Below are 9,143 nucleotides of genomic sequence, written 5' to 3' on the forward strand. Positions count from 1 at the left end.
TTGCCATGGTTACTCGTATTCAAAAATTGATTTATTACCAACTTGTCGTACTGGTCCCTATCACGTTTTCATTTTTTTTATGTTCGTGCTAGGAATTATGATAAAAGTTTTACTCACACGCGTCGGTTCTTCACAGTAAGCCGCAAAAATCACCGCACAGCTTTTTTGAACGCATTTTGAACGGATAAGAATTGTCAAACGTCATTAATGTCATTGTGACACAATATTGTCATTACCCTGTGGGGTGGTACATGAATAAACAATTTCGATGTAAATTTTGGGATAATCTACAAAATTTCAATGATTCCCTATAAAAAATATCAGAAAACATATTAGAAATAGTTACATAAATTGACGAGTACCTGTTTCCCATTTGTTCAGTGTTGTAATTAAGAAGAATGGATAGATTAAGTTTGAAAGATATGTGTCCCCCGGGAAGGCAGGCTTTAGTTTGTTTTTTCCTTTCGGCTTTAGTATTTACGCTATCGTTTTTCTCGGGGAGTGTGTTAGGATTCTCTTCAGAACTCTGGGCCTTAACGTATTGGGGTCCTGCGTTGTATTTCTGCCTGTTCAATTTCATATTACGTTATTGTTATAAAGGGTTTATGTATGAGGTAAGATTAGTTTATTAGATTAGCTTGCTTAATTTTAGATTGAGTATGGATATTTTTCTTCCTAATTGAGCTACTTAACTTGTGAGGTAGCAAAGAACTTTCATATGGCTTGTGACATCATGTCCAATGATTCATCATTAACACACTGATATAGACTTAACAATTATTGCAATATAATTAAACTAAAAAACAAAAACTGCATTCTGTGGCTTAAGCGAAAACTTTAAAGGAACTTGAAAAACTAGGTAGAAAAATAGTGTAAAATAGCAAAACAAATCTATTTGACTTATAAATAACCGTCTAGCACTCACCTAAAAATTATTTTATCATCTTTCAGGTGTCAATTAGATCAGCATTCCTTGGAGCCACCTTCTCCATGGGAGTATTCCTTTCAACCTTTGAGAACGGCTGGAGGGCCTTCGGGCTCTATGCCATGATACTTTCAATGTTTCACTTCTCGGAGTTCATGTCTGTAGCTCTGACAAACCCTCGGACTTTGTCCGTGGACTCATTTATATTGAATCACAGTATCCAGTATGGGCTAGCTGCCGTGGCTAGCTGGATAGAGTGGGCTATAGAATACTACTTCTTCCCTAGTAAGTAAGCATCCCATTGTTAATATAATGTTTTTGTTATTTTCACAAGCATCACACACATTTCATATTGTAAAATTTATTGCAATGTCTAATATAAAGTTTGTCAGAAAAATAAATGCTAAAGGATTTAAAATATACTACATCTGAATGCAGTAAACATGATTATTTTCTAATGATTCATACTCGTTAATTCAGCTTAAAAGTTTCAATGTTTGACTGTAAAGATGTAATGAATAATATTTTTTTCTTGTTTCAGATATGAAGACCTACTTCTGGATCTCCTTTGTGGGTGTTGTCATGTGCATAACAGGGGAACTACTTAGAAAGTCAGCCATGTTTACAGCCAAGACTAACTTTAATCACACTGTAAGGAAATATTAACACTGTTCTTTGAATTTATATCTCTACTTATTCACTCTATGAAGATGGTGCTTTATTGCATACTCCTTCAAAGCAGTTAAAGGTATATGCCATTGTATTAAACAAAATGGATATTTGAATTAATCTGACTAGCAAAAATATGGTCGAAAAATATGTCGAAAATCTACTGACAATAAACAATTCGCTTAACAATTCACTTAAAACATAGTCCCTATTTTATCGTTATTAGAAATAATAATAGTTTGTTATTCTTCAATAAATCTATCCAACCTTGTCATTTCCAGGTGCAGTATGTAAAGCGGCCCGACCACCAGCTGGTGACGCACGGGGTGTACTCCCTGTGCCGACACCCCAGCTACGTGGGCTGGTTCTACTGGTCTATTGGGACACAGGTACTACATGCTTCTTGACACTTTACCTTGCATTGGGGATATGTGGCATTTGAATTTGCCCAGGCCCCACCTTTGCCTTTATTGGATATATGACATCACTTGGTCATTACTATAGACAGAGACTGTTGGAAGGAGTGAATTAAATACTAAAAATATCCATCTATCAAGAAGATACGAAATCATTAATTATAGATGCACAGATACGCTTAGTACTTGCACCAACAATTTTTATTTAAACACACAAAGTCGAGACCACTGCCTTCAAGCTTTTGTCAGTACTGAATGAAGCATACAATCTTATTTCTCTTTCAGATCACCCTCCTAAACCCTATCTGCTTGATAATCTACACGCTGGCGTCGTGGACGTTCTTCCGCGAGCGCGTGTACGCGGAGGAGCTGACTCTGCTGACGTTCTTCGGTCCTCAGTACCAGGACTACCAGCAGAAGGTCGGCACCGGCCTGCCCTACATCGCCGGGTACATTCCTGAGAACACCAGCCAGGAGGTCAAAGATGAACATTGGAGTTACTAAGGTAACAAAAGTTGCTGAAAAAATATTTGTGAACTTATAAAATGTAAATAAATGTATGGTAACAAGCTTCTCCTAAACCTAACCTAAACAGTCTTACAGAGAGACCGGTAAAATAATTTTATTCAATAGTTTTCGACTCATACTGGAACATCTCAATCCAAATAGACGAGACTACCATACAGTCATTTGATTAGTAATATGTTCAACAAAGATTCATCAATCACTTACTAAACATCACACAAAATCCATGCGATTTAACAATAGATGTAAATTATTCAAAATTGCTTTTCAGGAGAAAATACTGAGGAAATGGAAGCAGAGGGCTCAAGTCAAAGATATCTAGTCTAAAAAACGCAATAGAAATGACATTCTATTTTTAACCTAATCACATTTACCTCTAGGTATGTAGCTTTGATTTTTGTCAGTAATTGGTGACCGACGTTTAAAGATAAACCTTTAAAGGTAACCAAGCGTAAATATTGAGTAGTCAATTAATAAAGTATGTTACCAAGATGTGGTTAGGTCATAAACGTATTAAAATTCGCGAGAACACTTTCATACAGTTATACCACCTCAGTAAGTTGCGAGGTTTGCCTTCGAGACCAATTTTGTTTAGCTCGTCTCAATGAGAATCTTCTTATTTTCACTAAAATGCCGTAAGCTCGTGTTGTGAATTCCACCAAAACGCGATGATGACCTTTCAACCTTTGAGTATAGCTGGGCCTTCGTATTAGATCGGCTTTTCCCGCGCAGACGAATGTTACCGATGTAACTTATATTCGTAGTTTGGTGGTTTTACTGTAAGCCTTAACTTAGAAAGATACATTTTTGATGCACAATTTGAACTTATTCGAATTTTATACGAGATGTACTTACTGATATAAAAAATACTGTTGTAAGTTATATGCACTTTGACCTTTGTTTACTAAATCGTAACGTAAATAGATTTATAATGAGAAGAACTAAATTACTTTTACTATTGATATTTTTTATAGGCAAAGAAATTTTTGTTGACAAAAAAGTCAGTGTTTAGTTTACATAAGTAATTTAAGACACTAACTTTATATATTTATATAAACTAACCATTCTGAACAAAATCTTGCATTTAGGTACTTATAAATTAATGCTGTGTTTGGAACAAATGTAAGATAAATGCTCGAGAAAATAATTTAAAAAGTTCTCATTTTTTAAATATATCCCATTTTTAACTAATGTAATGATAAACATCCGAAAAAAAAACGAAAAATATATAAAAAAGCGAAAACAAATTGCAAATTCAAATAAGATCTAAGATTGATATAATTTTATTGATATTGATAACCAGTAAATTTAATATTATTTTTCCTATTTTTATGAGGTACACAATGTTCTGTCTTGTCTCAGTTTATTTTCCTTTTACACTCTCAAACAATTCGAAAGTATGCCTAAAATACCGATCTAAAAAAAATACGTACAAAAGATAGTAACAATTTCCTTTCTTAACAGTACGGTGCAGGTGTTCTAACTTACTAATTAAATTATTCTAAAACATAAAGACCATTGCGTACCAACATAGAAATCATTTTTTTTCATAAATTGTGATTTGTAATAAATGCTTGTGTGTAAAGGTTGTGAATGAGTGGAAGAATGTTAAATCAAATAAATATTTTTCATTATTGAGTTTCGATGTTTTTTTTCTGGTGTACCTTTCTTTTCCTAAACAGTTTCAGCTCAATTACTGCTTGCCAAAAAGTAACTGTTGAGTTTTACATAATGTTTGGAGATGAATGTTTTCAAAACATGACTTAGAAAGGCAAGCAAAAAGCCGCAGTCCTCGCTCGACAATTAGAGCAGTGGTTTAGTTACAGATAAAGGTCAAAAATGACTTTTTTAATGGTCATAATAAATTGACACTAGTCATCAGTATTTGTGTGCAATGGTGTCGACAATTGAAGGTGTGAAACATTGAAGTTCAGAACACGCGTTCAATCTTCAGCTTTATCTTGGCTACACTCTAAACAGGAAAACCGATAAAATCCACAAATAAGTCAACAAAAAGGACCTCTAATTCGCTTAATTACGTTGTAAAACGTAAAAACACGCACACATACACAACACAATCGCCGAATGATCTACAAACACAAAACATTTGCCATAGACATGTCGAGTGTGGTGGTGTTCGTATTTTTACTGGATAATTTAGCAGGTAAATTACAGTTCTGATTCATGCATTCTGAATGCTTAGATATACAATAGTATCCACCCAATAAAAAGCAAAATACTATCAGGATTAGGGATTTTTTACGAAATTAACGTAACTTTTCCTGTTCCAGGTTTTAACAACGCTTTAAATGATACCCTGATAAGTGGAGCAATATACACACAGAACAATGAACCCCCAGACATACAAAACTGTGACCCCGTCACCACCGAGCAGATCCTAAGCGCAGTCAGCCAGGACCTAGACTTAGACATAGTCCCCACCTTCAGAACTAGCGACAATAACAACTACAACCCGGTCGAAACTGAACAGTTAAGGGAACAGTCGCCAGAGGAAGTTTACAATACAATGGTCGATAATTCGTTACATGAAGTAGACCCAAAAGACGAGTTCTATCAAAAACAATTAGACGGCAACGTCTACGATACTGATTTCACTCCATTTTATAGAAGATCGCACCTGGACCACCCGGAAAATGATCACAAAGCTTTCAAACCCGTTGAAGATGTAACTAGGAATTTTACTAAAATCCAGTATCCGAAAACTGCGCCATTTTTGGTGGCCATATTTGAAACATTGTCAAATATTACCGCACAAACGTGTGCGGGTACGTTGCTGTCCCCGCATTGGGTGCTCACTGCTGCAAACTGTGTGGATATATTGAGCAACTTGTATAACAATGGGTAAGAATAAAAAATAAACGTATTTTTTTTCATCTAGAGGGATCAAGTTAAAAATGGTTTAATTTCCAGTTCGATTGCCACAAACAAAAGTCACTACACGGTAGTGGCTGGGTCCCACAACCCGCTGCTGGACGGGTCTGCTCACAACGTGACTTCAGTTCTGCTGCACCCTGAAGTCAATCTGACCCACCCGCTCCACAAGGGCCTAGGTGTGGACGGGCCCTACCTGGCGCTGATGAAGATCGAGCCAGAGGCTGAAGTGCCCTCCTTCCAGCTGATACCAGAGGAAGCGATCAGTGGGGAGGTTATGGTCTACGGATGGATCTTATCTAAAGTATGATGTACATTGTTTATATATCTCACCAATGTTATCTATAACAAATTAAGTAATGCTGTCTAAATTTTGATTAGCAAGCAGTCATTTTCTCTTGAAATTTGTTCAGAAAAAATAACGACCTGAAAGACCTGAAAAAACCTGGAGATACAAGAAAAGATGTAATTATTTATTTAATGATGATTTCCTCGTTCGTATTTATCGGGACAGCCCGTCTCGTCTCGAAAGTTATGTTTCTCTTCTCTCTCTCGTATTTTTGCGTTGTGAATAGTATTTTCAGTATTACCTGGACCCTCAAACCTGAAATTACCTCGCATTAGGTAAAATATAACTAACTGCTTATTCTTTATTAAATGATGCAACGCTTAACTGGGAGCGCAGGGCATTGTCATATGTTGGCTCGCAGATTCTCCCGATGTACAGATGTAGTCAAAGTAACTTTATTTAAAGTCTCATTTATTGCACCTCACTGTACACGGGAAGTCTGTGGGTTAACTATACGCAAAGGGCTTACAAGGGCGTCCAATTCAACAATGCATTCCGGGCGTTGTTCCGGCTTCTACGCTTCTGTAGCGCGTCAGCAAAGTTTGCTGATGCACACACGGATGGCTTTGCAGCCATTTGGCGTAAAAAGACCGCATCATTTGTCAGTCGGCTGCGTGGAAGTCGACACAGCATCTTGGGTGCTATTGCAAGTAGACTAGATTGACCCCTTATGTGGAAACTAGTACAGCGGACTAAGTCCCTGCTCACTATTGTTTATTAACTTGTATTTTTTACTGTATGGATTTTAGTTATCTGAATTAATAAATTTATTAACTCACGCGTATTTCTCGTGATTGTCCCACTAGTTTCGGATCGGAATAATGAGTTTATTATAAAAATACTGCTTATTTTTTTTAGAACGAGACCGAGCATGACTCTTTGAACTGCACGTCAATGTCGGGGCTGATCCTGACGTCGCCCGAGTGCCAGGCCATGTACAGCTACCGCGCCAATGACGTCATATGCTTGCTCAATAACGATACCGAAAAAAATACTACTCAGGTATGTCTCTTGTGAAGCTGTAGCTCATTGTCCACGTTCTCTTAACATTAGGATAGTTTTAAACGACGTACGGGCAAAGAAGGTCGCTGAAAATCGTGTGAACTTCTGTTTTTTTTGGAGCTACCCTACAAGAAGACCCGCTGCGTTGTTCATTTATGTATTTAGACAAATCTTAATTTTAAGCTGACAACCCATTTCGTTTCATATTTTACCAAATTTTAGGTTAGAACTTATAATTTACAAAAGAAAACTCCTTTTTTATTTTTGGAACTGACCATTATTGACCTATGCATTCTATCCAAAACGCGCCATAAGATGTAGCAAGAGCTCTTTCAACGTTCATTATCTTCTAGTTAAGTTCTGGCGGCCCAGTGATGATGGAGCATGAAGGTCAAGTGAAGCTGCTGGCGGTGGTGCAGACAGACGAGCACCTGTTCGTGGCGTACCCTCTCGCGCAGCACATCGCGTGGATCAACCAAACTATCTATAATAAATCATAGCTGTAATGTTGTTACGTGTGAGTTTTATTTTAGAGAAAATCTATTGAAAATTTGAGGAGAAAGACGTAAAACGGCGTAGTTACCAGAAAACCAAATACGTTGAAAGAAGTCATAGCAATCTTTAAAAGAAAGTTATATTTTTGAATTTATGTTGGTATATCATAAGCCTAATACAAAAAAGAATATAATACACAATATTATTAACGCCGAAAAGTTGCTAATTATAATAAAAGATTTCATCATTGCCATGCAGCGCCGTCTTTTGAGGTAAAAGACGGCGCAAAAGACGCGCGAAGAAAATTACTTTTTTTTCAACATCAATAACGTTCATTTCCCTTTTACCACACAGTGCCGCAATATAAACTTAAAACTTTTAAATAAGAAGTGAATCGTATCTGGAATAGTTAAAACCTGTGTAGTGGACCAAGAGGCGACTCTTCGAAGAGAGAATAGTTACGCTACTGCCTAATAGATGGCGTTCAACATCCTTAACGTAAACTACGTTAGCTAAGTTATGATCTCACCCATTGACAAATGATACAAATGTTTTAATAAGAGCTGATTGTGTTTTGTTTAGCTAAACAATAGTGACATAATTGTTAACTATAAACAATTAAAACAATAATAATGTTATTCAATCAATGGCATAAACTTCTAGTAAGTTCACTGCTAGACTAAAAATTTAAATAAATAAATATTTTCATTAAAATCTTATGCCATCATACCTAACCAACAATATTCATTATTGTTCCAGCCTTTTTCTAAAGTTAAGTGGTCAGATATAATCCCATTTAATTCTTAAACTGTTACCCATTTATTGAAAATATTTTTTCCCCGATATACTTAATAACCTTTCTTTCGTCAATATATAACTCTCGTGTTGAAAATATTTGTTTTCCGATATAGGCAACACGTAACACACGCCAAAGAGGTGTCATGTAAGGTTTCGTCGCATATAGAACAACGTGGACAGGATAAGGCTTCCACACGATCACAATCACCTGTAATATGAATGGACTTTAGGAATTTGCAAATTTAATTACTTCTCGTAACAATATAAAATAAGATACAGGACCTAGTCTTAATATATCGGCATCGGATTTTTTTGTAGATACCTGCTTTTTTTATCAACCTTTTTTTTAAATTGTAGCTTCATTTTTATAACCTAAATAAATTAAAAAGCATTCCGTTTTTGTAAATCTATACTAATATATAAAGCTGAAGAGTTTGTTTGTTTGTTTGTTTGTTTGAACGCGCTAATCTCAGGATCTACTGGTTCGAATTGAAAAATTCTTTTTGTGTTGAATAGACCTTTTATCAAGGAAGGCTATAGGCTATATAACATCACGCTGCGACTAATAGGAGCGAAGATACAATCGATCACGTGGACGAAGTCGCGGGCAACAGCTAGTATATTGTAAAACTTTTTGCCTTCCTACCTACTATATACTATAAACGGTCGTGGTCGTCATATAGTGTTCAGGCTTAGTTTCTCTGTCTACTGGTCAGGTAGATGTCAACAACGCGCCTCTTCAAGAAAAGGAGGTTCTCAGTTTGATTTCTGTAAAAGCCGTAAGAGGTCATGCAGCCTCAATCATTTAAGGGCCTAAACAGTGCATGATGATATTAAATTAAATAACCGTAATTTGTCTCAGTTATAATTGTGTATCGACTATGCATTTTTTATCCGCCGAATATTTAACAAAGTCTTCAATTTCATGTCAAGTTAAAGGGCATAACATATAGGACCTGCTTAGACGCGAGTAGCGCAGCAGTATATTTTATTATTATGCAATGGTTGTAAGGCTTCGCAGATGTTGATTCAACACACTTTGTATTACTCAATGTTACGCAAATATCATCGG

At 36.1% G+C, this 9,143-nt stretch overlaps 2 protein-coding genes across 2 annotated transcripts; both read left to right on the top strand.

Annotated features, from left to right (window-relative positions):
- The first annotated feature begins 214 nt into the window (after nt 1-214).
- On the top strand, nt 215-4,173 carry LOC113501825 (protein-S-isoprenylcysteine O-methyltransferase). Its single transcript, XM_026883107.1, has 6 exons — nt 215-614; nt 952-1,210; nt 1,467-1,576; nt 1,876-1,983; nt 2,296-2,515; nt 2,807-4,173. Exons 1-5 carry the CDS (start codon nt 399-401, stop codon nt 2,512-2,514), a joined length of 912 nt encoding a protein of 303 aa, XP_026738908.1. The 5' UTR covers nt 215-398; the 3' UTR covers nt 2,515; nt 2,807-4,173.
- Nucleotides 4,174-4,254: 81 nt separating this feature from the next.
- LOC113501824 lies at nt 4,255-7,290 on the top strand. The gene is made up of 5 exons (XM_026883106.1): nt 4,255-4,699; nt 4,827-5,397; nt 5,467-5,731; nt 6,635-6,778; nt 7,132-7,290. The coding sequence occupies exons 1-5, from the start codon at nt 4,621-4,623 to the stop codon at nt 7,276-7,278; spliced, it is 1,206 nt and encodes a 401-aa protein (XP_026738907.1). The 5' UTR covers nt 4,255-4,620; the 3' UTR covers nt 7,279-7,290.
- The last annotated feature ends 1,853 nt before the right edge of the window (nt 7,291-9,143 follow it).

Source organism: Trichoplusia ni, chromosome 16 (genome assembly GCF_003590095.1).
Source record: "Trichoplusia ni isolate ovarian cell line Hi5 chromosome 16, tn1, whole genome shotgun sequence".
NCBI lineage: Eukaryota > Metazoa > Arthropoda > Insecta > Lepidoptera > Noctuidae > Trichoplusia > Trichoplusia ni.

What these genes read in the sequence shown, in the direction of transcription:
- LOC113501825 (XM_026883107.1), top strand. Translation starts at nt 399, where the DNA reads ATGGATAGATTAAGTTTGAAAGATATGTGTCCCCCGGGAAGGCAGGCT. An exon ending in AGAATACTACTTCTTCCCTA is followed by an intron (nt 1,211 to 1,466) that starts GTAAGTAAGCAT and finishes TTCTTGTTTCAG; the next exon opens with ATATGAAGACCTACTTCTGG. An exon ending in ACTGGTCTATTGGGACACAG is followed by an intron (nt 1,984 to 2,295) that starts GTACTACATGCT and finishes TTTCTCTTTCAG; the next exon opens with ATCACCCTCCTAAACCCTAT.
- LOC113501824 (XM_026883106.1), top strand. Translation starts at nt 4,621, where the DNA reads ATGATCTACAAACACAAAACATTTGCCATAGACATGTCGAGTGTGGTG. An exon ending in TTTACTGGATAATTTAGCAG is followed by an intron (nt 4,700 to 4,826) that starts GTAAATTACAGT and finishes TTCCTGTTCCAG; the next exon opens with GTTTTAACAACGCTTTAAAT. An exon ending in AGCAACTTGTATAACAATGG is followed by an intron (nt 5,398 to 5,466) that starts GTAAGAATAAAA and finishes TTTAATTTCCAG; the next exon opens with TTCGATTGCCACAAACAAAA.